The following is a 27380-nucleotide window of genomic DNA, read 5'->3' as shown; positions in this document are numbered from 1 at the left end:
AGACGATTGATTAAAAAGCACTAATGATGCCAAGTTTTCAAAATGATTCGGAGCAACTGACTTCTCCCACATCAGTGGGAAGCATTAAATGGCATGACTTTGGAAATAGGCAGTTTCTTATAAAGTTAAATGTACACATACCCTGTGATCCGGCAAGTTTTGCTCCTAAGTATTTCCCCAAGAGAAAAGAAAACATAGGTCCACAGAAAGACTTGTGCACAAATGTGCACTGCTTAATTTTTAAGTAGTTTTATTCATAATAGTAAAAACATTATAAACAACTAAAATGCCAAAAAACAAATGAACAGAAAAACATATTTTGCCAAAAAATAAATGAACAGAAAAACAAATGATGATCTATTTATCCAATGAAATACTGCCCAGCAATGAAAAGGATTTGAACTACTTATACACATAGCCACACAAATGAATCTCAAAAACATGCAAAACAAGAGAAACCAGATACATAATGTATTATATGACCCCGATTATATGAAATTCTAGAACAGGTTAAGTTAATCTATGGTGAAATAAGGCTTATCATTGGTTGCTTGCACAAGGAAGGAGGATGGAGTGAGGAGGTAGGGATAGTATTGTCTGGAAAGAGGTATCAAGAAATTTTCTGGTGGTCATGGAAATGTTCTATATCTCGATTAAAATGGTGGTTGTATGGTTGTATACATTTGTCAAAACTCATTGAACAGTAAGTAGGCTTAAAATTAATGCTTTTCATTGTTCATAAATTGTATGTCAGTAAAGTAGATTTTAAAAAGTCTTTTTAAAGCTTATTTTCTATTGCCTCCAAGTTTTTGGTCTAATCAACTAAGGTTGGAATGCCATTAACTGAGAGAGGAAAGACAGGAAAGTCAGTGAAAGGAAGTTTGGGGAGGACGAGGAGCTCAGTGTTGGACTTGATTCTCTAGCAGGTCACAAGCAGTCACCTGGCGATCACCCTTGTTCCTCATATCTTCTGCCCATCCATCCTCAAGCACGGCCAGTCTTCCCTGTTCATTATTTCTCAAACAGCCTTTCTTTCCTTCTGGGCTTGTCTTTTCCAACATCCACCTGGATTTCTGGTGTTTTAACTTGACTCTTTGAGGGTGTGTGTGGTGTGTGTGTGTGTGTGTGTGTGTGTGTAAGTTTTAAATACCTACAAGGGCCAGGCAGATGATGTGGGAACCGCAGCTTCCCCGAGAGGACAGGGTCCATCTGAAGGACTGCCCTCTACTCAGCTCCAATCCATTGTTTTTGGGCTGGAGTGCTGCACCAGGGTTTTTCAAGAGAAAACTTGAGTCAAACTCTCCCAGTGTTTGGAGCTAACTTAAAGACATGTAAATATCTTGTAGGCCAACTAGAACCCTTGTGCTGGGCCCAGGCTCAGCCAGTTTCCAATGCCTGTTTTATAACAAGGCAAGTTCTGGTGCTGGGATGGGCTCCAGCATGGCCTTTTGCTAACCCCGCATTCTGCACTGGCTCAACCTGGCTGCGAGGAGCCTGTGGGTGCCTGGGATGCTCCTGCGGCTTGCTGGTCCTGCCCTTGGCTCTGACATCTCCCACTCTAGTATCCCAGTGGCCATAATGACAAGGAGGCCTCCCTCCTAAGGACTTTTGCCAGCCAGGTTCCCTCTTCCAAGTACACATGTAGCCCCAGTGGCCTTTTACACCCTGAAATCTGGTTCTATCTTGCTGCTGTTAAAAGTCTGTCAGCAACGCCCCATCATCCACTGGCGGCACCCTGTTAGTTACTAAAGGAGATGTGCATGATACACTCTCCCTCTAGAATCTACCTCTCACCATGCTCTGCCTGAGGCACCATGCAACTGGGGGCACTACTTACACCCTGCCCTCCAGGCAAACACTGGTCCAGCTTTCTCACCTCTGAGTCTTCACTCCTGTAGCTCACTCCGCCCAGAACACCTTCTCTAAGGCCCCTGTCAACAAACTTACCCTATGCTTCAAGGCACAGTTAGAGTTCACCTCTGCTCCAGATCTCCAATCCCCTAGGGAATGGGCCTCTTTCACCTTTGTTAATCCACCACATACACCCGCTTCCCCCTGCATTTCCATGCAGGAATCTGTCTGTTTGCACTTCTCCTTCATGGCACTATTGCACCTATAATTGATCAGCCAATTGCAGCCACAGTTTGGATGCTTTCTTGGTTGTCTATCTGCCTTCTGTTTGTCTTGTTCACCCCTATAGGCCTGGTGCCCAGCTTGCCCGGGTGCCTTAGTCTGTCTTTCCCGGGGTAGACAGTGCCCGGAATGCTGACATCAGTTTCTTTCTGACATGCACGCCTATCTCAGGGCCAGGCCCCCAGGAGGTGCTCTGGTGAAGGTTTTGGGAATTGGAAGAAGGAAGAAGCAGAGGCTACTGAGCCCCCTGCAGTGGCTGAATAATGGGTCCCAGATGGTGCCAGTGACGCAGTGGGGAGGCTGACAGCTTCTGGGTGCGAATGGCCCCACAGTGCGGCCGGGGACCACCCTGCCCACGGCCGGTCAGAGAGCCTGAGGAAGCCGTGTGTGCCTGCGGGCCCTCTCGGTGCCTCGTGGCACCTTACCCTCTACTCCCCTTGTTCTCTAACGTGTTTAATACACTTTCGTGCTGAAAATTTAAACAGACTAAACGGTGCTTTACCCCGGGGAGGCAGACAGGAAGTTTCCTCGAGGCCGTGTCCCGTGAGCAGGCGCCAGTGGGCTCAGTCCCCGGGCTCCGGGGTGGCCCGAATAGGGGGAGGTGTGCGTGCGGTGGGCGCGGGGAGCCCCGCAGGCCGGGAGGGCGCCCCGGTAGGGAAGCGGACTGTCCGAGGCGAGCTGGGTGGTGGGAGTACCGCCTAGCTCGCTGTGGGGCCGCAGGGGGGTCCCGTGGCGGGCTGGGCGTGGAGCCTCCGCGGATGGCTTCCCCGGGCCGCGACGGAGGGGGGCGGCGCCCCCTGGTGGCCGAATGCGACTCCAGGGTGCGAGGGGCCGCCCACCCCGCCTCGCCCACCCGGCGGGGACCTCCACGCCTTCCCTGAGGAAGCCAGAGGAAAGGAGCCGAGACCGCAGTCCCCTGGACCCGTTTCCTCGTCTGTGGGATGGCATGATAATTGCATCTCACAGGGGTGTCGTGAAGATTCAAGGAGCAAATGTATGTAAAGCGCTTCGGATGTCTGGTACATTCTGAGCCTTCAACCCACCTGAGCTGTTGAAACTCTGGGATTCAAGCGGCTCGGGTCAAAGGGGAACGGTGTGACACCTGCCTCTGTCCTTTCCAGTGTGGACTCAAGGGAGAGCGTGTGTCTCATCCAGAACCCCCAGTCTCTCTTTTGTAAGCTGGCGGTCATGAAATGTAATGAGGACAAAGGTTTAAACAAATGTTGGTCCCTATCTGGGACCTCTGAAGTCACTTGAATGGATTCGGAGATTTTACAGATTTAAAAAGGGGTGCCTGCTGTGTGGCCCATTTATAGACCTGTAGAGCGAAGAGAAGGAGATTGGTCACACTGGGGGCCGGAGTAGAAGCCGTTTGAAATTAGCTGCCCCGCTCTGCCTTCAGACTGAGACTTTCTGACTCTCCCTTTCACGCTTGGGTTCCAGCATCCAGATGAGAAGAGAGAGAAGGTAGAAGAGGAAGGAAGGGAGGGAGGGGATAGAGCAGTGGCCACCACCTCTCCCTGAGCGGGGGCAGAGTGGGTGGTTCTCCCCAGGTGGGCAAGGTGGAGGCGCCATGGGTATGCTGGGCAGGGGTGGAGTGTGCTGGGAGCACGCGGAAGAATTGCTCCTCTGCTCCTCGGGGTGTGGCGCGGCCCACTCAGGAGCCCCTTCCAGTGGAGACTCCAGGAGGGTACTCTGAGCTAGGAATGCCTTCCTGAGCCTGGTTGGCGGGGGCTCTGAGGCCATTCCTCCAGGCCCTGAATGGGCATGGGGCAGGTGAGCACTAACCCAGGAGCCAGGACTAGGCTGGGCCCACTACTCACAGCCTGGGGTAAGGCAGCCTCAAGACCCTCCAGGGTGGTCTCAGCCTGGATCCGACTGCCTCTCCTGCCTGACCACTGTGCTCCTTCACAGGCCTCTGGCCGGCAAGTTCTCAGGATGTGCACAGGTTTTCCTGCTTCCTTACCTTTGCACACCTTTGCTTGTTCCTTTTGCCCAGAAAGTCTTTCCCAGTACACTTGACTCTCTTGAAATCCAGTCTCTCCCACATGGCTAGTATCAAGCCCCTTCTCCCATCGCTCATCAGATGAACTCGGAGCACTGGTACTTTGCCCTGTGTTAAGGTCTTGTCCTAGCTCTGGATGTATGTCCTTGAAGGGTAGGGGCCATGTGTTTGTCACCTCTTGTCCTTATACACATCAGGTACTACACAAATGAAGTGGGGCATGAGGGACAGCTGGAAGGGGCCTCGTTTTCTTCATGTGCAGGATGGGACTAGTCATAGCGGCCTCACAGGGCTGTTGGGAACTCTGGTGCGATTCTGCAACGAGAGTCACCCCATCTGCCTCGCCCACAGGGTCTCCCCCCGTCAGCTGTCCTGTTGGACTCTGCAACCTCCCCATCCTGTGGCCCCTGCCCCAGCAAATCTCTTCCCTCTGAAGCCATCCTTTTCTTGACCCTGCATCTCTCTCAGCCACCACCCCATCTCTGCCTCCTCTGAGCAAATCATCTTTCCCACCTCCCCAGCCCTCTGCAGACTGCCTCGGCCTTGCCTGGGCATCATCTCCTCAGCTTTGGGGACCCACAGTTGGTGCTTCCTCCATTGGGAAATCTTTCCAGACTGTGTTTCCCAACCCCGACAGTCCCGCAAAGCTGGTTTAAGTGTCCTGGTGAGCAACTGTGTCCACCTAGGTTCACTACCCACAGTAGAGAGTTTTAGTGCTCAACCACATCTGCTCTTTCCTTCTTCTGAGCACACAGAATATTCCGTCCTGCTCTTGTGGCAGCTAGACTGGGAGCAGAGTGAAGAGTGTTACTTTGGGACAAAGCATTGCTTAGCAGTGCAGGATCTTCCAGGACTTTCTTCCCCTGCCCCATCGATCATAGCAGCTTATAATGAAATGGAGGTACCTCAGGTTCCAAACAGTCTGGGTTACTGAGACACTGGCTGTGGGGGGGGGCGGGCTCTGAGGCCCTATGTCCAGGCCCTGAGCAGGCATAGGGGCACTGCTGAGCCACTGACCTGAGAGTTACCCAGATCACCGCAGGTTCTGTGAGTGAGATATCTTTTGTTGTGTCAAGTGACTAAGATTAGACAGGTCTGTTACTACAGCATAGCCAAGCATTTTGCCACTGATTTACCGATGAAAGAAGTGTTCTAAATGGGTTAATGGCTTGGTAAACTGTGAAGATCTGTGCACATTTTAGTTATTATTATTGCTGTCAAGTTGCAGCAGGGCTGGAGACGTGATGTGGCTGGGAGAGTGGAGGAATGGCCAGGGTATGTCATGGAGAAAAACCCTCTCATTTATGATTTGCCAAGGGCTTGCCCAGGATCTGTTTCCATATTTAATCTCTGATGAAAGGTTATAATGAGTCTGGTATCTGGTGCTACCAGCAGAAGATGGACCTTTCTTCCCGGTATTTAATTCCTGTAGTTGTGAAAGATAGGATGTATTTCTCCTGGATTTGCTGTAATATAATATTTTAATATCAATTTGATACTGACTGGCTTCAGACTCCAGCTTAACTGTATCTCTCCATCTTTGAGAGTGGTTGAAGAAAATCACATGGCTTTGTTTCTTGAGCAAGAATCCGCTAAGCAGTCGCCAGATGGGGCTGTTCCCTTGAAGGCCTGTGTGCAGGATTCTCGGGGCCTTTTCTTCTCAAAACCCTTCCCCTCTTTGTCTCTTTTCTCCACAACTCTCCTTTAACTCACGGTGCAACAGGGATAAATTACCCTGTTTAATGAATAGCTGTTGAGTAGAAGGTAAGTACATGAACTGTTTCCTGGTTCTCCTGCCTCCGTTACCCACTTTAATGGCCCTCAAGAGATTCCCCCACTTCTGTCCCATGGGCCAGTGAACATCAGTGGGAAGAGGGCCCTCTCCACCATTTTAGTCCACGCTGACTCTTCAGAATGACTCAGCTGGGGAGATTGGGCTGGACCAGAGAGAGGTGGACAGCCTGGTTTGAGTCTAGGCCTGGCCAGCTATTATGTGAAGCTGGTCACAATGGTTGCTTCCTCAGAATCAGATTCCTCACCTTTAAATGGGACATCCATCATGGAGGATCACCCCAGAGGGCTTTGGGCCAAAGGATAATTGATAGAGATATGGTATTTAGTTATCACTGTATTTGCAGTTTTTCCAAGAAGCATCAAAGAAGGATGGAATATAAAAGGTTCCTGCACACTCTTCCTTTTCTGGCTTTTTTGTTCAGCCCTTGAGGGGCTGGATTGGGTGAGGAGAGGGAGTGGTGCAGAGGAGTGGGCTTCCTGGGACTGGGGCTGGGAGAGGGCATGGCCGCGAGTGTGCACAGGGAGGTGGGCCTAACCCTAGGGTCTAGGCTTTGTAGGATTTCCAGGCTCAGGTGAGAAGTAGGGCCATTAAACAGCCTCAAATGGGAAAGGGACCAAAGACCCACAATGGCACCCTTGATTCAAGGGTAAGTGGCATCCAAGGACCTTCAGATGGCTCTAGGAGCCAGAACCAAGCATGGTTGATACTGAATTTCCAGCCAGACAGCAGGATGAGGGGTTTGAAATCAATAACTGATTTAAAGAAATAAGTGATTTTTTTTTCTTTTTGTACATCCAAGCTTGTGAAATGAGAATGTCTGTCTCAGCACTGATAAGAGCCTCATATAAATGTGAGCTCTCGGATTGTTTTTCATGCCCACTCACTCTTGGTTGCAGTCATCCAAAAAATCAGATTCACAGGCATCTCTTCACAGGCATCTCTTCACCTTGTTATCTTTCACTCACCTTTGAATATACCAAAGGCCTATCGAGCCTGTACATTTCTCAGTGGCCTAAGCACAAATGGGCATCCCCCAGGCTCCACTGCACTGACAGTCCCCCTCACAGGGTTTGGGAACCACCCCCATCAATCTCATGAGGGGGCCATTAAAAGTGCCATTCCTGGGTCCCTCTTAGACCCACAGAAGTAGACTCTGGGGCTGGGCGGAAGGTGTTGGGAATTTGCATTTTAACAACATCCTCTATGAGTGTCACACACTCAAGAAAGTTAAGCTTTGCTCTGGAAGTGAAATGAAAGTGACACTATTATATTCCCTGCTGACAGATGAGAAGAAAGATTTTCTGGGGAGTAGTAGTACTGGTTGTGACCATGTGATCAATTATGATTATGGTATTAATTCTGTTTTGTGCCATGGACTTAGCTGTTTGCGTCCAACTCCCCTTGTGGATATAAACCCAAGAGCAGTGATCTGGCCTCCTCAGAGCCCAGCAGAACTACACTGAAGGAATAAGCAGTGTCTGGTACCTGCCTGATACCAGGCTAATGGGTTGACAGTTGCATTACTTCTAATCCCCATGGCCATGGGCTCCTGGGGTCTATGTCATGAGCACTTTCTCTGTTTACAAGATACAGGTGCTGGCAGAGTGCAATGGCTCACGCCTGTAATCCCAACACTTTGGGAGTCCGAGGTGGGAGGACCACTTGAGGTCAGGAGTTTGAGACCAGCCTGGCCAACATGGTGAAACCTTGTCTCTACTGAAAATACAAACATTAGCCAGGTGTGGTGGCACAGGCCTATAATCCCAGCTACTCTGGAGGCTGAGGCAGGAGAATCTCTTGAACCCAGGTGGCAGAGGTTGCAGTGAGCCAAGATTGTGCCACTGCACTCCAGCCTGGGTGACAGAGTAAGACTCCATCTGAAAAATAAAATAAAAATAAAATAAAGTGCAAGTGCTGTCTGTTCTCTGACAGATGTATATGACAACATAAATTCATGACCAAGTTACCTCAATAGCAAAATTAGAATATTTTAATAGTAATATTGTAATAGAATAAAGGTTTGGGAGGGCAACCATAATCTTCTAGAACCTGAAGGTTGGCATTCATTGTTCATAAACTCAGCTGAAGGCAGTGCCTTCCAAATTTGGTTAGATTGCTGTGGGAAAGACCAGGGTTAGTTGCAGGGAATCATTTTCCAAGCAGAACCATTTCAAATGCTAAAACTGGCCCCTGAGGTTATATTGAGCCTCCCTTCCTGAGTGAGATGTTTGGAAATGAGGTGGCTCTGAAAATAAGCCTGTCTGTAACAGTGGTTTCCACAAAGACGTCAGTCTCATGGCATTGGATATTGTTTGGACACTGATGTGAATATTTTGGCATATCACCATATGAGGCCTTTCCAGAGGTGGCTTCTAGTATGCTTCTGGAGGAGGTCTTCCAAGAAGAGTGGCACTTAAGGGTCATGTATGGCCACGACCCATGCCCAGTTGTTCCAGAGGACACGGTGAGACAGCTGTCTGGCAAAGGGCCAGGTGCAGAGTCAGTCTGGGGGCCATGGATGGCATGGACAGTCAGGTCAGGATCCTTCATGCCAATCTGTGGCTGCTTGCTGTCCCCACCTCTCCTCCTGCTCTCACCAACTCCCATGCCCTCAGTCCCACATTGCCCACCGAGCACACCCTGGGAGGAGGCCCTAATGTAAATGGAGGGAGGTGAGGTAAAAGCTGAGGGAAGCTCCTTGGAGAACCCTGTATTAGCAGTGCTTTGCACAAAGTTGGTCTCCGATAAATATATTTGTTGATGAATGGCCTCCTTTGTTGGCTTCTGTCTCTCAACCTCTATCACATAGCAGCGGTGTCTGTCAGCCCAGGCACCCACCTCTCTGGAGGCAGTGAGAAGAGGCTGAGAAAATGGTAATGGTGTGAGCACATCTGAAACCAGGAAAGCCACCCTGACTGGCTCTGTTTTGTGGGCCACAGCTTGCCATCCAGCTTGGTGGCAGTGGACATCTACTCTGCTTCGTCACTTGCTTTGCTGACATCTCTTCTGCCTCTCTGCTCCTCGGAATACGGGCTGAAGTCCAGACAGGGAAGTGCATGTGACGCCACCTCATCTGCTGCCAGGGAGATGTGGGAGGTTCTTCCCATGACTCTGAGATGAGGGGGTCTCGTCCCCACATTGAAGGGGTGGGAGGTTGGGCATCAGGACCATTTCATAGGCCTTCCTTGGGTCTTCACTGTGTTGTAGCTTTCTCAGTTTGAAATGTACCCCAGAAAGACAGGGATGAAATGTGAGGATCTAAGGACAGAAAGTCCAAGGTTCATGTGGACAGCACTTAGATGACCCATCCTTGGGGTTTCTCAGTCCCTGCTCTGGTGCCTGTGTGCAGATGATGGGCAGAGGCTGTACTTCCCAACATGGCAGCATCCAGAATGGCCTCTAGGTATAGGAAGTGAGGATCTGAGGGGGAGGGAGCCAGCCCCTCCCATAGTCTGTGCTGATGCCAAACCCAGGTACAAAGGGGGCTACAGCCAGGCTCCCCAGTCTCCCAGTGGCTCTGGCTATTAATAACTCAGCCACTTCCTTCTTCCTCTCACCCCTGCCACTCTGCGGGGTGTGGGCAGTCAACGGGAGAGTGGAGCTGCCTGGCAAGAAGGGCAGATACCCTTTTTCTCTCTCTGTTTAGGATTCCTCCCCAGGGCTGGTGAGGGGCCTGGCTGCCTCAGTGGGCATCCTCGACGGAGGACTCAGCACTGAAGTGAGCCTGGGCATCTGGAGGCCCCTTCCAAGGGGCCAGGGAAGACTCAGCCCCCCAACTCTGGCCCATGCAGCCCAGGTGCACAGTGGCCCTTAGGAACTGTGGGGAGGACTCTGGGAGGAGAAGGTAGGGAAGGCAAATGAGGACTGGGGTTTTCTTTCTTGTTTAAAAACACGAAAAGGAAATGACGTGTTAACATTAGTGAATATAGGCAGGTGTGGAAGAGGCACGGTCCACTCTCTGGAGCAGGGCGGTGGCCTGGGCTGGGGTCAGATGAGGCCTGCCGCCTTCTGCACGTTGTACTCCTTGTTCTTCTTCACCCTCCAGCTGATGAAGCAAAGCAGCAGCATGCCCAGTGCCTTGTAGCCCATCTGCAGGCCCAGGTACCTGCGGGCAGGAGGAGGCAGGACTGGTGAGGGAGGGGGCTCCGCAGCCCACATCCCAGGGCCAGGACCCCTGGGAAGAGCCACGTCATTCCCACGCTGGCCCACGAAGGGTGTGGGCACCATCCAGTTATGGATCACTTTCCTCATTTCTTTGACCCAAAAGGGAACAAAGCTGCAGGGAAGCAGGCAGGGAGTAGGCATGGGACTCCTAATCCGGGGCTCGTCATCCCTCCACCGGCTCTTTCCAGAGGGCCAGAGGTGACCCAGCTGCCCCAGCCAGCCCCGGAGGGTCCTGTCATCCAAGCAGAGCCAGAAGGAGAGGGGCATCTTCTCATTGCCCTCTTGACCTGTCCCTTTTGTGGCCTTCTCTGCCACTCCCATACCATTTCCAGCCCCTGCCCAGTCCCCTCAAGCCCACCTTCCTGTGGTTTCTGGACCCTATGACAATGGCAGCAGGTGAGGTGGCTGGAAGGGGTGCAGAACCCAATGGCACTGCAGCTGGGCATGGCCCATTGAGGTAGGTTGGTCCCCCTGCCCTGGACCTCTGCCAGGAGCCATGATATGGCCCCCTCTGTCTCTGAGCAGCAGGAGGCTGCCCCATTGTTCCACAGCCATGGCCTCTTCCTTGGGCTTCAGCCATCCCCACCCCTTCTTTCTGCTGCTGCCCCTTCCAAATGCTTTCAGGTCATGGAAGTCCTGGACATCTCCCTGTGAGCCCTGAAATCCCTGTTATAGTAGCCCCCGCTCCCTGTCCATGGCAGGGCCGCAGAGGTGGCCCTTCATGTTCTCTTCTTCAGAAGCCTGACAGCCCCCCACAGTAGCCACCAGGCATATGACTACTGTCGTCTCAAGCCCAGGGCCTGGCTCCGGGACACACATGCGTGTCGGGCCCTCACCTGTCTCGGAGAGCATCGTTGTCGTAGTAGGCGCAGGCCCCTCGCCTCCCCAAGCACAGCGAGTTCCACCGGATGCAGGAGTGGTCAATGGTGAGGCCATAGAGGGCTGGAGATGGCAGCCAGGCTGGAAGAGGGTTCGGAAAGCCCTGGTCAGATGGAACTGCAGGCAGAGGTGCCCAGCAGGGGTGTGGGCGCCAAGTCCCCTGCACGGTTCACATATATGAGAATGGCTCTGCTGCACCCATAGGATTCACAGTGACTCTGGAAAGCAGAATAGCTTTCAGTGAAGCCTGAATTTCTCTTTCACCAGAAGGCTTAGAAGAGAAAAGGGACCTGGGCCATTCTTTCAAGGCAGAGTAAGTCACAGAGATCACCTTGATGCCAGCTCAGACATCCAACAGAGTTCTGAGATCAGCTCAGAGTGGAGCTACATGGGCCTCCACTGTGTGGCAGGAGGCTCTCCAGGCATCGACTTCTCAGGTCCTCACACTAGCCCTGAGGTGTGGGTGCCCGCTGTTTAGTGAAGAGGAAGAGGTTCTTGGCTGGGACACTGTAACGTAGCCAAGAGAAGTCAAGGCAGGACTTTGAACCCTGGTTTATGGAGGTTCGAATCCCATGCACTTCCACCACACCAAGCTGCCCTATTGGATTAGACAATACCCCTCTGCAGACCTCCCAATACCTGGCTTCTCAGAGCTTCTTCTCCAGGCCCCCGAACTTCCCAGCAGCTGAGTGCTAAGATTTGGCTTGGCAGGGGCTATGCCTTCCTGGCTGTTAAATATTCTGGACGCCTACACTACCCATGGGTAGTGTACCACTAGCTACAGCTCTAGGCAGTTACTGGACTGGGGAGGGGCTTGTCCAGGATTTACACCAAGGCTGGTCCATCCCATTCTCAGAACCAGGGTGCTGAGAACAACCTCCCAGACTTTGTTTAGGGCCCTGTGAGCAGCTGCTTCCAGAAGAAAGACAGACAATATTCCACTTGTGGCGCTGCCCACAAGTGGGAAACTACAAGAAGAAGCCTCTCCACTCAAATCCTGCTCACTCCCAAGTCTCCAGGTGAACAGAGGGATGAAAACTGGCCAGGCAGAGTGACATGTGACACTTCCCTGGGTAGAAACGAAGTCCAGAAACATTGTCGACCCAATCCCAATGGGTAATTTAAAACCTGTAATAGGAAGTCCTTTTATCTACCCAAGAGTGGATTGTGTTCTTGGGTGACACATGGAACCCCTCCAGGCCTGGGTTTTCTCACTGTGGTCCCACATTGAGTTATCTGAGCTCAAATGGAAAAACAAACGCAGCAAGTGCTTCGAGCAGTGCGAGACAGTCGAGAGAGTCCTTGTTTTCAAGGTCATTTTCGAGGTTGCTGGAGGAAGCAGGAAAGGGCTCTTTAGAGCCTGTCCTAGTTGCTGGATGGGCTGAGAGGAATGTGAGGTCTCCTTCGCAGCAGAAGTTTTAGAGAAAGTTAAGTTATAAATGAAAATAAGGAGCTCTGATGACAACAGAGCCTCTGCTGGGAGGACAGGTAGATCCTGCCGCCCTGCTTCCTCTGTTTATAATGCAGGCAGCAGGAGCAGGGCCTAAAGAGGCTCTGCAGGGACTAGAGGAACAAGAAATCCCACTGAAAAAGCTGGTTCATTCCCATCATCCAAACACTTCTCCCAACCTGGGGTTGGATTGGGCCCAGCAAGGGCTCCCGCTCACCTGGCCCCAGTAGGGACATCACCAACACATCCCAAAATGGGGATGGAAGCCGCTGCTCTCACCGCAGGGTGCGGTGTTGACCTGGCCCCTGGGGAACTAGGCACATTTCAGCATTTATGGTCACAAATGACACCTTATAGTAACTGAAGTTCCTCCGCTGCAGTCTCCACATTCCCCTCTGTAGTTTGCACCCTTAATTAATATATCCTCAGTTCAGTTAGGTCCCTTTACTTCTGTGTGCCTGACATTACAAGGATCCCTCTATTACTGCCTTGTGTTAAAGTCTAGTGTACAGATGTATCAAGAAGGAGCAGCCAGTGTGAGCAGTCCAGGAACGGGCCTGCATTGTGCCCCCAGCCCTCAGCCCAGGCACCCCGGGAGAGCACCCCTGCTGCCTCAAGCAGCTCGCCCTCCCGCGGGGCACTGTTGATCACTTGTGCACAGCGCCATTCCTCTGGTGGGCTCTGGGCTGCTTGAGGGCAGGCAGGACTCACCAGCAGAGGGCCCCACGTGGAAGAAACTTTTGCTGAATAGTTTTAGGAGGAGTGAATTTTGTAAATGGAAAGGAAGCCAGGGCTGTGCTCAGCCGCTGCTCCGGCTTGGCAGGAATGCAAAGTTTTGTTCCTACAGTGAGTTTTGGGAGAAAGATTTAAAAATACCTGCCTTTAACACTCTATTAGGTATTCTCAGCTGTGTTCACTTTTAATTTTTCTTACATAACTTAGTTAGGAATGAAAGCCATAGATGGAGTCTTTCCTAACCTCAAGCAATCTGGGAAACCGTCCACATGGATTTTGGCATCTGCTGTTGATTATGCACAGCTTCTCTTTGCCATGGAGATGAGATGGTGCTTCCTCCATCGCTACCTTGCACCCATAGCCCTCAGATGCCCCATCGCCTGGGGCCACTTTTGGGAAGAGCGGTCTTAGACACTTACCCAGCAAGCGCATCAACAAGAACTGCACCCCGATGGCAAATGACTTTTCCTCCTGGTTCACCACACTGAAAAGACAGACAGCAAATCAGCAGTGGGAGGATTCAGGGCTGCACGATCCCTTGGGTAAGGGACAGCCAGCCTCAGAGCGGGTCAGAACCAACCCTCATGTGGCCTGACGAGCCCTCTGGTGATTGGGTTCACCTGGGCTGAATGCTCTAGTTCTTTACATCAGTGGTCTCAAAGCGTGGTCCCTGGATCATCAGCATCCCCTAGGAGCTTGTTAGATATGCAGATTTTCAGGCCCACCCCGGACTTACTGAGTCAGAAAGTCTGGGGATGGGGCCCAGCAATCTGTATTTTACCTCCAAGAGGTTCTGATGCACCACTGAGAACCACTGGTCTGTGTGATTTTCAGGGCTGCCCAGAGCCCCCTTCAAGAAGCAGAGGGCAGTAGAGGCTAGGAGTGGAGAGAAGGATGCTGTGGGTGTGTTGATAGCAGCAGGTCTGAACAACTCCCACAGAATGTCTTATACCAGTAAAAGACAGCCCTGCTGCAAAGTGCAATTAGAGCCCTTGGGCTGCAGGCTTCTGTGCACAGCTAAAAGAATTCCCTACCCCGGGCTAGCTTGTGGGTGTGTGCATACAACTCCACCCTCAGAAAGGTCCCATGTTTGGCTTCATGCTCTGCTGCAGCTGTCTGGAAATTCTTAATTTTTGAGCCAGGGGCTTTACATTTTCATTTGCAATAGGTCCTGCAAATAAGGTAGCTGGTCCTGCCCCTAACCATCTTCCTTCAAAAGAGGAAAATGTGTTTGGCTAAGGAAGGAGATTCAGAGAAAGTGGGAGACAGCCCTGCCATCCCAGCTGGGGAGTGGAGAGAGGGAGAGGACACCCCCACACAAGGTAGGGAGCCAGCAGCTGGCCAGCAGAGGCACCTGATGCGTGACTTTACTGCAGGACTCTCTGTGCTCTGAGCACACGCACTCTCAGTGGGTGCTTGTTGGGAAGAGCTTTCAGTACTAGGGGACAGTGAGGAAGGGAGCTCAGAAGTAACCCCCAGGCCTCTACCTATGGTCTGTTTCACCACCACCATCACAGTTCCGCTAGCAAACTGGAAAGTGACCTTTGCGCAGCCTCTGAGGGATGGCCCGGAGAGAAATACTCACTGGGGCAGGGGAAGAGGCACCCCTTGGGGCCCCCCAGTGTAAAGTGTCTCAAATCCTGTTGTGCCTACAGATCCCTCCAGTGGCCCAGTTCATAATAGATGCCTGCCTTGTCTTGGCCCTTGCCCTGGGCAGACTCCCCTAGATTCTCAATGAAATGGGACTTGGCCACCCCAATTTGGCTTTTGATTGAGGTCCTGGGCCCCTTCTAGTCTCTGTCCCATGTGGCCCTGAATGAAAGCTGGCTTTCTGACCTCTCTTTCTCCTTTCACGTTTTCAGCTAGCCTTCACTTCCAGCTTGTGTTCCCATGGCTAACTGGGGGCCAGGACTCATACAAATAATGCTTGTGTCACCTACAAAGTCATTTTTTTTTTTTTTTTCTGAGACAGAGTCTCATTCTGTCACCCAGACTGGAGTGCAGTGGCTCAGTCTTAGCTCACTGCAACCACTGCTTCCCAGGTTCAAGCAATTATCCTGCCTCAGCCTCCCGAGTAGCTGGGACTACAGGCACCCACCACCATGCCCGGCCAAGGTTTTGCCATGTTGCCCAGGCTGGTCTTCAACACCTGACCTCAGGTGGTCCACCCACCTTGGCCTCCCAAAGTGCTGGGATTACAGGTGTGAGCCACCACACCTGGCCTATAAAGTCATCTTTAAGCCTCTCCTTCTTCACACTAAATAGCATCAATCCTGTCATGTTTCCCAGTGGGATTTATCTTTAAATCATTGTGGGATCCGGGGGCCTCCTCTCCACCCCCTACCCCTACACAACCTAGAAAGGAGAGCTTTTTCTAGAGAAGCCCATCCTGTGGTTGAAATGATGCTCTGTTCTTCATGACTTCCTCGTCCCTGGGATTTAACAGGAGTCCTCTGGGAGGAGATTTGACAGGGATTGCCCTTTTCCCTGCTGCACAGGGACTTGCCAGGGAGATTTTCTTACCCTGTCCCGTCTCCTCATCATGGCCTCGTGTAGTTTTATGTCAGGGCTAGAGGGTCCACTGTGGTCCATCTGACCCAAGGTGCAAGAAGGGAAGCCTGCTGAAGAGTCTCAGGTGAAGGTGTCAGTGCTTTGAATGTGCAGGATGGGAGCAGTAGAGAAGGGAGTGACTATGGCGTCAGGGAAGGCAGCACGCTGTGGGTTCCAAGCATCCCTGCACCTTCTTGCTGAGTAAGCTCAAAATGCAAGGTCCTGACTACTGTTTTCCTGCACCGTTTCTCAGAGTCGTAGTTGTAATGAGCAACTCTGAGGCACGAGTTAACGTTTCCTCTAAGACCAGGCGCAGCATTGCTCGCTGGTCACCGTAGAAGTGGTGGCTCTTCTATGCTCAGTGTTCCTACAAAGTGTGCACCTAGGCCTCTCTGTGTCACCCCTGTAGGATTTGGGGGACAAGGATAACTGACACACCCTAAGTTTTGTGCTTTCTGTGCTGTAATAAAGTATTTTGTCTTTGACCCAGGAGTCTCACATCTTCTGCCAGCATCCTTGAAATAGTATTTGATTTGATAGCTTTCAAGCTAACTTGATAGCTCACTTATAAATAGGGTAAAATGCCAGATCCCAACAAGTGGCTGCATCTGCTCCTTCCTTTTCTCCGAGCCTTCTGGGGAAAACAGGTCATAGACACCTAGCTAGCTGTTAATTATTATTATTATTATTATTATTGTTATTTGATTAATAGTGATAATTAACCAATATATAGAACACCTTTTATTTACAAAGCAATTTACCATGTAATCCTGACACCAACCCTTTGAGGTCGATATCATTATCATCATTTCATGAATGAGGAGACTGAGGCTCAATGAGGCTAGGCAACACCCTAACACAGCCAGTATGTGGCAGAGCAGGGACTTTGATCCTGGCACCGGGAGTCCAAATCCTGCGTTTTTGCCCTCTCTACTTGCCGGGCGAGTGAGGACAGGAGGGAGGGCAGCAGGGGTGGGTTAGGTGAATTTGGTACAAATGTTGTTTTCTCCTTGCAGCCAGTGAGGTGAAGAGCGGGTCATTCCCAGTGAAAACCTCAGAGGCATCATTGCCAGCTGCCAGCTGTAACGGGACACCCTGCTCCTCCCCTCCAGCTCTGGCCAGCCACTCCCTTCCTGACCTGAGGACTTGGTCCTGGAGCCAATCGTACCGGGATTTTCTCATTTTCATCTTTTTCCATAGCCCTCACTCTGACTCTGAAACTTTCCACATTTTCCTGCCTTGGTTTTATGCATCCAACTAAATTCTCTTTGCTCTTCTCATTTCTTTTAGAATTTAAAAATAAGCAAACCTACAGGCATTTCCAAGGCGTGGAGCCAGGCAGCCTGGCTTCAACAAGTGGCTCAGCCATTCATTGGCTCTGCCATACTAGGCTAGTGATTTTTCTTTTAATTATTATTATTTTTTGAGACGGAGGCTCACTCTGTCACACAGGCTAGAGTGCAGTGGCACAATCTTGGATCACTGCAACCTCCGCCTCCCAGGTTCAAGTGATTCTTCTGCCTCAGCCTCCCAAGAAGCTGGGATTACAGGCACCGGCCACCACGCCCAACTAATTTTTGTATTTTTAGTAGAGATGGGGTTTTGCCATGTTGGCCAGGCTGGTCTTGAACTCCTGACCTCAGATGATCCCCCTGCCTCGGCCTCCCAAAATGCTGGGGTTACAGGCATGAGCCACTGCACCCAGCCTAGGCTTGATTTAACCTCTAATGTTCAGAGTGGAGGCACCAACAGGGCCTGTGTCACACGGATGCTGTGGGACTGAATGAGGCCCTGCAATGAGGAGCTCAGCACAGTGCCTCCCAGGGCAGGGCTCCCAGCACTGTTGCCATTATTATTATTTCCCCTCAGCAAAAGAACATTGCACATTGTCATTCAAAGGACTCTGAGGGCGAGAAAAGGGGGGAGAAATGAGAAACAGGCAACTAGGCGCAAAGTCAAAGGGAGTTGTGGGGAAGGAGAAGCCACGCCCCAGACCCCCAGAGGTTTGCCACTCACCGCAGAACCATCATGTAGAGGGGGTTGTGGGAGATGCAGGCTATCAGGGACACGAAGGAGATGAGGAAGATGGCCGGGAGCAGGAAGTGGGCACAGGGGATAGGGCACGATCCTGTCTTTGCTGAAGCGGATCCCCCAGTCACACAACTGCAGTTCAAATAGATCTTGAAGAAGAAGGGGAGGGGAAAAAGGGAAAATTTGTGATTATTTCACTTTCACACACTTCAGAGGTCTGCACCAGCTCTTGCTGGAGACTTAGGTTTCAACCCTTGTGTTCTCTGGATCTGGTTCCCAGGGAAGCTGGCTGAGGCTGAGGAGGCCAGGTGAGGATTTCAAGCTGCCCCAGGGGTCCCACCTCTGTCACTGTTTGGGCAACAGAAACCATCTTCTGGGATGGGCTGGACTCCTCCAGAAGTCACATCTGCCTCTGGATGCCCAGGAACACTGCCAGGCTAGGACCCCCACCCCCAGCTTGGAGCCAGGGACCCAGGAGGGCTCTCCTTTGGGCCAGGCCTCTTGTGCCCAGCAGCGGCGGTTTTGCAGATTGTTGTTTTTGCTGTTTATGTGTTTATTGCAGAGGGAGGGATAACCAGTAGGAGGGCAATGGGAACACAGTGGAATTCCCTGAGTTCTGATTCTGTCAGGCCTTTGCTGGAGCTCCCTGCCTGAAAGAAACTCCTTCTGCCTAGAAGGGACTCCTGAGAAGGAGGCCCCTGTCTCAAGTCTGCAAGTCCGTATGGCTCAATACTGTTGTCCAACTCACGTTGGTGGCCACTGCCCTTGTCTGGTGGTCTTCACCTTCCTTCACTGCCCTTGTCAGATGGCCTAGCCTGTGACAATTTCAGTGTCCAAGCAGTTACAGGACTAATATTGGAACTAATGGACTAGTATGTTTCCTTCTGCCAACAGTGGTAACTATGCACTCTCTTCACTTGGCCCCTAGGAAACTCCAAAGTTAGTTATATACAATATTGCTGTTACTCTCCTCAGTCTAGATTTTTTAAACAGAGACTTTTTTCTTTATAATTTACTGATTTTTTTCTTGATATTTTGCTAATGGATTTTTGTCTTGAGGTACGTATGCTGTTATGGGAAACTTGCCAAGATTATTTCTGGAAATAGGTGACTCAGAGGGAAGTTAACAAAGATAAGAAAACCACAGAAGCCACCACAACTGGAAGACAACTCAAAGAGCATCTTGTCCAAGTTCCTTGTCCTTCCTCTGCCTGGGAGCCACACTCCTTTGCCTGCAGTGGTGGCAGTGGCAGCAGCCTTGCCCTGTCCTTTTAGAGGAGGTTGGTAACTAGGCGCTAGCCTTGCCCATCTCCTCCATACAGGCTTAAGGGAATAAGGCATGTTCCTAGCTTATGTTAACTGCACAGTCTTCTCATTGCTCAGCAGTTCCTAAGCCTGGCCTGCCTGGCTTTAGCTCCTGCCTGCTCCCTGGCCAGCTGGGCGTGACATTCCTCCTGCAGCACCAAGCCTGGTCTTTTCTCTTCTTTCCTACAGCGTGCCCAGTACATTCATGCCCATGGGACTTGTACTTGCTGCTCCCTTTAGCTGGAATGCACTGCTCCTGGTGTACATAGAATTCTGTTCTTCTGGTTGTTCAGTTCTAATGTCACCCCCTCCAGGAGGCCCCTGGGAACTCTCCATCCTATTAAGTCCTTCCATGGCATGGGTTACTTTCTAGAATTACCCTGTGTGTTTATTTGATAGAATGCACACTCCATGAGAACAGGGACCTTGTCTGATGGGTTCACTATCACGTCCCCAGCACTTACGGCTGTGCCCAGTGTTCTGTTTATTGAATAACTAAACAAATGACTCAAGTCAGTTTGCTGCTGGCTGATCCTAGGAGGTGTGGAGCCACAGAAAAATGGACTGTACTTTGCCAAGCGAGTCCAGTGAATGGAGGCTGCCCAAGTGGAAGGCTGGTGGCTAGAAGATAAATGGCTTTGAATAGAAGTGCCCCAAACTGAGGCAGAGCCCTGGGTTCAAGTCCCAGATCAGCCCGAAATAGCTGCATGACTCCGGGCCAGCCATGTGGCCACACCTGGGAGCTGAGGGGTTGAACCAAATGCCCTCAGCTACTGCTTCTGGCTCTACCCTTCCAGGTCCGTGTCACAGAAGCCTAATGCCCTCAATTTATCTGGGCCATGGCCAGCCTGCAGGACCCAGAGATGCCCATGAGGACCCTCAGGATGGGGCTCAAAGGCCTCAGCTGAAGGAGTGCTTTGACTGGTTTCTGCTCTGAGCAGTTAGGCCTCAAGAATGTGAATTTGTTGGATGTCGGCCAGTCTTTAATTGACTGTGGGCTGTCGACATCTGGTCATGACCCCAGGGTTAGGGAGGTAGAGAGAGGCTGGATGTGGCTCAGAGGAGGCCAGGATGCTGGTAATGAGTGTGTGTGTGGAGCCCCGCCTATCCTGGAGCCGAGAAACAGTCTTTGAGGGCATGCACTGAGCTCCGAGATCCTGTGGGGCTCCTCTTGCCTCTGGACCCTGGCTGCCCTTACCAATTGCTTGGAGGTTGCAGAGCTCATGTTGATGTTTCTGCAGCCAGCGTGGCAAGGGGAGAGGTACTCGATTCCATTGTCCCCACAGACCGGGTGGAAGATAGAATCTGGGCACGAGCAGTCCCTGCGGCAGGCGGGAGGCTGCAGATGTATAGAACTTGATGTGCTGCCAGCAAAAGAGGAAACGGGGAGTCAAACAAAGCAAGACCAAAGAAAAACCCTACCCTCCAGCCCAGTGTGAGTTCCTGGCCTGGTGAGTGTGTCTGTGCATCTTTATTTATTTTGGGCCAGTGCCACCCTGGGATGTGAATTATGCCTGGTGGAGCCAACAGTGAATTTGCCACTGTTTAGTGGTCACGGCATCTCTCCATTTCTTCTGCCACTGGGAGCCCAAATCCACTAATTATGCGCTGGGAAGGCCTGACTGGTGAATCCCCCGCCACAGTAGGGGTCAAGACAACCAACTAACCAGAAAGGGCACCTGCAATGGGCAGGTCACAGACAATATTCATCTTCCCTCTTCTTCAGCCTGAAAAACAGTGGCTGGGACCGCTGAGGCAATCCAGGATTTAGTTAGCTCTCTGTCTCCTAGCTTAATGTAGACCTTGCCTAGGTTACTGCATCCCCATGAGCTTCAACCAGAGCTTTCACTGGTTGATCTCACTGTTCCCCAGTATCTGATATTCATGACCTTCTTCAGGGAGGGTTGGGAAAGGGACTGATAAACCACTGTCCAGATATTTCACTAGTATAACTGTACAAATGAGAGTTCATCTCATGTGCCAGACGCTGTGCCCGGGGGCTTTCATGCACAATCATCACAATGAGTCTACAGTGAATTATTCGCCTTCTGTGGATTAGAAAACCAAAGCTTAGATAAGGTAAGTAACTCCCCCAACTAGTAAGGAGCACTGGCATAGAGTCCAGGCCTGTCTGAGGACAAAGCTGTGTGGTAAACTACCAATGGACGCTGCCAAAAGGCCCAAAGGCTTCTCGACTTTTCTCAGTCCACAGTCAGCCTGCAGAAGTGCCGTACAGACCAGGGGTGAGCTCCCTACCCCAAGCAACCCTCCCTTCCCTCAAACCCCTTCTCTCCTTCACCCACCAAAGACAGAGGAGGTCATTTCAAAGAAAAAAAGATAGAGAAAATACCAGGGCTAAAAGGTACAGCATCTCCAAATGTTGCAACTTCATTAGGCAAAGTCTAAAAAAAAAGCTTGTTGACAGGTGGCACCCAGGAAAAATAAAATAAAATGCCCCTTGCTTGGCATCCTCCCCCTCACAGGGCTCTGAAGCTCTTCCTGAACATAAAGCCCAAGTTAACACTGTGACCCAAACCAACAGGCAGACTTTACCTGCCCTCCTCCTCACCTGCCCTAATTTTTTCAAGTCTGCCATCACTCTCATTATTCTCCAGATCTTTTCAAGTCTCCTTTCATCTCTCTTCAGCAGCTCAATGAAACTGAAATTCTAGCCAGCACAGAGCTGATGCTAAACATAGCTTATTTCCTGGTTCCTGTGGCTCACAGCCCTACAAATTCATCCTGAAATCAAACAAATTAGTTTTTGGTGCTTCTTAAGAAAACAGAACTCTAACCCTGATTGCTGGTGGCCCAGTAAGAGCCTTTGATCTCTTCTCATAATGGAGCATACCATTCAAGACCTGATTTTCTAAGTTGCCACGTGAGAGATCAGATCAAAAGTGGGCCGGGCGGGGTGGCTCACGCCTGTAATTTCAGCCCTTTGGGAGGCTGTGGCAGGCAGATCACTTGAGGTCAGGAGTTTATGACCAGCCTGGCCAACATGGTGAAACCCCACCTCAACTAAATGTTTGTTTAATGTTTGTAAAAATACAAACATTAGCCGGGTGTGGTGGTACACACCTGTAAGCCCAGTAACTTGAGAGGCTGAGGCATGAGAACTGCTTGAACCTGGGAGAAACACTTGAACCCGGGAGGTGGAGTTTGCAGTGAGCAAACTCCTTGAACCTGGGAGGTGGAGAAACACTTGAACCTGGGAGGTGGAGTTTGCAGTGATCACGCCACTGCACTCCAGCCTGGGTGATGGAGCAAGACCAGAATCTGTCTAAAAAAAAAACAAATGTGTACAGCAGAGAAGAGAGTTGAGGAAGCAGGAAGGAAGATGTATAACAGCCGAATCTAGGCCCTGGCCTTAGCAAAGGGGATCTCTGTGCCCCTTATTCCCATTACCTAGGGGGGTAGACTTCGGCCACAGTTGGGGTGGAGCATCCCATGAAGAACAGAGGAACACAAAGGATCATGGAGATGGTGATGATGGTGGTAGCTACGCGGGGAATGGTTTGCAGAGAGAAAACAAAGCGCTTCATGAGGATTCCTCCAAACAGCATCCCCAAGGCTGCAGCAGGGAGGTTCACAGCACCTATAAGTGAAAAGAAGCTGGTGATCCAGGTGCACAGGCCTGGGACTGCATGTGGGCTACAGTGAGCTGGATCACTGAGAAGGAAGCATGGCTTCAGGAAGGAACATTTGGTATGTTAAATTATAATATAAATAGCTGACATTAATTGAGCATCTACTGCTTGCCAGGCACACCTAGAGAAATATCTTGAGACAGGATTGCCTGGTCTATACAAAGAATACGGAAGTGGGGTTCTTGCAGCTTAAGAGATGTGGGTTGAATATGCATTTATTAAGCACCTTTCATTCCTTGGGGCCTCTTTGCATGGGACCACATGGGGTTAGCAACACGGGAGTGATGACCCCTATGTACCAGTCAGAGATGGAAGGCCTGAGGGGTAAAGTCATAGCCAAGGACCAGCCAGGGGGTGCACGGGAGTCACCCTCAAATCTCATGCACTGATCACCTCGCCAACTCCATATGGTTAAACTCACCTGTGAGTTGGGCCCAATGATTTCCTAGGGTAATTGGTGGGACCACATCTGTAGTTCTCAACACAGTTGAAAAAATACTAACGCTGGGCCCCACCTCCAGAGATTCTGGTTTCATTAGCCTGGGGTAGGGCCGGGCATCTGTGTTTTGTAAAGCTCTGCAGAGGAGCCTCTGGTGCAGCCTCAGTTGAGAATCACTAAACCGTGCACTCTCTAACCAAAGCAAATATATTCAGGTCCCTGGAGAAGAAGAGAAAACCCAGGAGGCATTTTGCCTAACCTCAAATTCAACCTTCCCTCTTTCCTGTGTTGTCCCTGATGATGTCAGGGCCTTTGGGAAGCTGTCAGACTTCCAGCCCCTTTACAGGGAGGAAGGCAGCCCCCCGCCTCCACCCACTCCTGACTGGAAGGATAGGAGTCAGAAATCTGCCAAGAACTTTCTAGATTGCCAACCAGGAAAACTGTCCTTAAAATTCTTTCTCCTGGGCAGTCCTCCTCCGGCCCCTGCCTGTGTCCGGTCTGGCCTGCACCCATCCCTGAATGGGTGGCTGGAGTGCCTGTCTCCTGGCCCAGGCAAGCCCTACGGCTCCTACAGCACCCTCTGGACTCACCAATGAGGAAGTTGGCGTAGGCCGCTGAGGTGCCATACTGCTTCTCCAGGAACTTGTTGAGGAAGGTGGAGAGGCCAGCAATGACGGAGGAGAAGGTGCACTGGGCCAAGACCACCAGCACGAAGAGCGGGTTCATCAGGAGCCTCAGAAAGATGCGGGGAAACCCTGTGAACAGACCGCCGTCAAGAGCCGGCTTCTGTGGCAGCCAGCATGGGGCACCCCTTCCTGCCCCCTCCTTCTGAGCAACTCTCTTTTCTAGGAAGGGACAGAATCTGAGCACCAGGATGTTCTGTGACCAGTCTAGGGGCATACGGCCACCCGAGCCCCCTCTCCACATGCTCACAGTGCCTGAAAGAAACCAGGCGGCAGGCAGACAGAAATAGGACTAACACTGGAAACAGTCTCCTCACATGCCTGCCACCTCCACAAGAAGGCAAGAGGGGAAGTGGGAGAAGAACATGGGACCAGACCGCGGGGTGGCCACGTGACTGATCCAGTGCAATTTGGGTCTCCCGGTACCTGCAAAGTAGTGGTCACCAGGATCCCTGACAGAACCCCTGGGCTGCAGGCACACCTAGGGGATGGGCCAGTTCCGGGCCATCTGCTCCTACTGCCCCTTACCACATACAATACACGGGGGCTGGGGTCCCCTGGCCATTATCCCCTCCCCTGCACTGCGCCAGCCCACCCAGGGCTGCAGGGTCAGTTACGTTTAATGAAATCCACCAGGGAGCCTCTTGACTTGGCCTCCTCCAACTTCCCTGCTTCGTCTGCTGTGGCAGGATTCCTCTGAAGGCAATGAAAGGGGTGAATGTTCACGGCCCAGGCTCACTGCAGCCACCCTTCCCTGGGCCCTTGGGTCTCTGGCCTCAGAGGCTCAAGGCTGGGCGGAGGTGAGCCGCCCCCGGCGTGTGTGCATGGGAGGGCATCCAGAGAATGCTCTCTTGAAGCAAACAACACCTGCATTTCCGTGAGCCTGGTGTTTTGGCCGACAATCAAAACACATCTATGTCAATGCCTCCCACGATACCTGTGGGCATATTATTTCATATCTAACTTTCCCATGACTGTTGCCAAAGGTGTCTTCCTGGACCCCACTCCTCACCCCCATCTGTCATGGCTACACTTCTCCCCTACGCTCAGATTCCAGGGGATACTGGCTTCTGGGACACTCTGGTCTAGAATGCCATCTGTTTCCAGCCCCACCCTCCTCCCCCTTTCTATCTCCTCTCTGGGATTCTTGCTTCCTCCTGAACCTAAAGGTGAGTGCTGCTCAAGGCTCTGTCCTAAACCTTTACCTGCACTTTCTTGGGTATACTACCCCAGGGAACCTTCCTACCTCTTCTGACCTTGTCAGCTCCAGCTTAAGGCCCTGCAGCTCTGAGCTGCCTTTCAGATGTGAGGCCCCTGGGCTCTGACAGCCTCAGGATCCTGCCGGGAACTCAGGAACTCATCGCCAGGAATAGGCTCTCCCATTCACTGAGTGCTTACTCCCTGCTGGGCCCATGCCCAGTATTCACATGCTTTGTCTCATTCCTCACAACTCCTTCCCATATCGCTACTCTAATTAGCTGGAGCGCTGTAAAGAAGAGGAAGCTTAGGAACAAAGAAACTTGGCAAAGATCACTCAGCTAGTTTATTGCTTTCTAATTTTTTTAATTTTTTTTTAGAGGCGGGGTCTCACTCTGTCACCCAGGCTGGTGTGCAGTGGTGCAGTCATAGCTCACTGCAGTCTTGAACTCCTGAGTCAAGTGATTCTCTCACCTCAGCCTCCCAAGTAGGTGGGACTACATGCACTCAACACCATGCCCAGCTAAGTTTTTAAAATAAATTTTTTTTTTGTAGAGATGGGGTCTTGCTATGTTGCCCAGGGTGGTCTTGAACTTCGTTCCTTCCCTACCCACCAGTCTCAACCTGGGCTCAAGCAATCCTCCTGCCTTGGCCTCCTAAAGTGTGAGATTACACACCTGGCCAACTCAGCTGGTTTATAAGCAGAAGAGCTGCATTCAAACCCTGCCTGACCCCAGCACCTGCATGATGTGCAGCCAACCTCTGAAATTCTTCCCCAAGACAAGCTGAGGTCCTCCCACCCCTGCCCCTCTTCCCCCAGCTGGGCCTAGATTTTATATACCTCACTGTCAAACATTGAGCTCTATTTTGGGCCTTGAAGCCTAGGCATAAACTTTAGCTCCTTCTTCTCCTCCAAGCCAGCTCAGCTCACCGCTGAGCCCTTCTGGGCATCCACCCTAGGAATGTCTATCCTTATCCTGGCCCTGTCCCAGCTCTCCGACAACCATTGCTGCATTCCCCATTTCTCACCTGGTCTCTGCACTGGCCTCTTCAGATCTCCAGCTTCCATTCCTTCCCTACCCTCTAAACTCAACCTAGCTGCCATATTGCCACCCAAGTAGCCACCCAGTCACTGCAGTGCCCCAGAACTTCATGAAATTAGAACAATCTTTAGATCCTTCAGCTTGACATCAAGCCCCTATCCAGACTTCTCTTCCTTGCTCTCCATTCTCATCCTGCCCTGATTCCTTTCCCCAGTAGGTATGACGAAGATGCTTGGAAGGTCCCCTGCTCAAAATATGCTCCAATCTCAGCCACCCTCATACTCTTCAGTGCTAGAAATCCCTCAGTTTTTCAGGTTCAAACATTGATAGGCCCTATTAAATGTAAAAGTTGACTATACCAGGTCGCAGACTTGGCTTTTATTGGCTCTTAATTCTTTTTTTTTTTTTTTTTTTTGAGACGGAGTCTCGCTCTGTCGCCCAGGCTGGAGTGCAGTGGCGCGATCTCAGCTCACTGCAAGCTCTGCCTCCCGGGTTTATGCCATTCTCCTGCCTCAGCCTCCCGAGTAGCTGGGACTCCAGGCGCCCACCACCTCGCCCGGCTAGGTTTTTTTTGTATTTTTTAGTAGAGACGGGGTTTCACCATGTTAGCCAGGATGGTCTCGATCTCCTGACCTCGTGATCCGCCCGTCTCGGCCTCCCAAAGTGCTGGGATTACAGGCTTCAGCCACTGCGCCCGGCCTGGCTCTTAATTCTTTAGCTCAATTTAGATAAGCTCAGCGTGTCCCAAACTGTTCCCTGGAGGTCTCCTGATCCTCGAGATGCTAACATGGTAAGGGAACATGGAGCAGATACTACCTTTTGGAAATTCACCAACACCCTCACCTCTCAAAGCCTCTGGGAAGTCCTGCATCATGAAATTTGTTTAGATTTCACCCTGGATTTGCTTAACATGCTGTAGCTTTTTAGCTCTATTTATTTTGTACCCCAACATCTCTTTCTTAAACTCCCATAGGTAGAGTCATGGGCTCTTGGAACCTTACCTTTGCTCCTATGGGCATTACTCGAGGAAAGAAAAAAAAGGGGAAAGACGTGAGAACCAAGAAGACTGAAGAAATAAGCAGGCCTAGCCACCAGGCTCCAATCCATCGGGGGTCACCCGGGACCAAGTTAACTGCAGCTGAAGAGAAACCAAAGGGTGCAAGTGTTTGTTGAATGCATGATCTCACCTTACTGGAAATAGAACCTCTGATCAGAGGGAGTTTTACTGATTTTCCTCCCAGGATGGAGAAGAGGCAAGCCATGAGCTAGATTCTCGGTCAAAACAGCATTCCCTCTCCCAGCTATTGGTCTTCCCAGAGGA

The 27380-nt window shown here is 51.2% G+C and overlaps 2 protein-coding genes across 2 annotated transcripts in view; both read right to left on the bottom strand.

Annotated features, from left to right (window-relative positions):
- Nucleotides 1-2631: 2631 nt before the first annotated feature.
- Nucleotides 2632-8540, bottom strand: LOC117078777. The gene is given in 5 exon segments (XM_033202239.1): nt 2632-3010; nt 3484-3626; nt 3628-3905; nt 3908-4321; nt 8279-8540. Coding segments are annotated over 5 exon segments (1476 nt in total).
- The window catches only part of SLCO2A1 (solute carrier organic anion transporter family member 2A1), an 88401-nt gene continuing 68917 nt past the window's right edge, over nt 7897-27380 (bottom strand). Inside the window, exons 6-14 of the mRNA XM_033212639.1 lie at nt 27061-27197; nt 24437-24515; nt 23727-23891; nt 22456-22645; nt 20246-20411; nt 17728-17891; nt 13581-13645; nt 10934-11057; nt 7897-10038 (exon numbers count right to left, since the gene is read on the bottom strand). Of these exons, the coding sequence (XP_033068530.1) occupies nt 9921-10038; nt 10934-11057; nt 13581-13645; nt 17728-17891; nt 20246-20411; nt 22456-22645; nt 23727-23891; nt 24437-24515; nt 27061-27197 (1208 nt within the window). The 3' untranslated portion in view covers nt 7897-9920. The remainder of the gene's footprint in view (nt 10039-10933; nt 11058-13580; nt 13646-17727; nt 17892-20245; nt 20412-22455; nt 22646-23726; nt 23892-24436; nt 24516-27060; nt 27198-27380) is intronic.

The sequence above is a fragment of the Trachypithecus francoisi genome, unplaced genomic scaffold, assembly GCF_009764315.1.
Source record: "Trachypithecus francoisi isolate TF-2019V2 unplaced genomic scaffold, Tfra_2.0 Lachesis_group0, whole genome shotgun sequence".
NCBI classification, from domain to species: domain Eukaryota; kingdom Metazoa; phylum Chordata; class Mammalia; order Primates; family Cercopithecidae; genus Trachypithecus; species Trachypithecus francoisi.
Note: the sequence above shows the minus strand (reverse complement) of the source record. Positions and strands in the feature narration are given on the sequence as shown.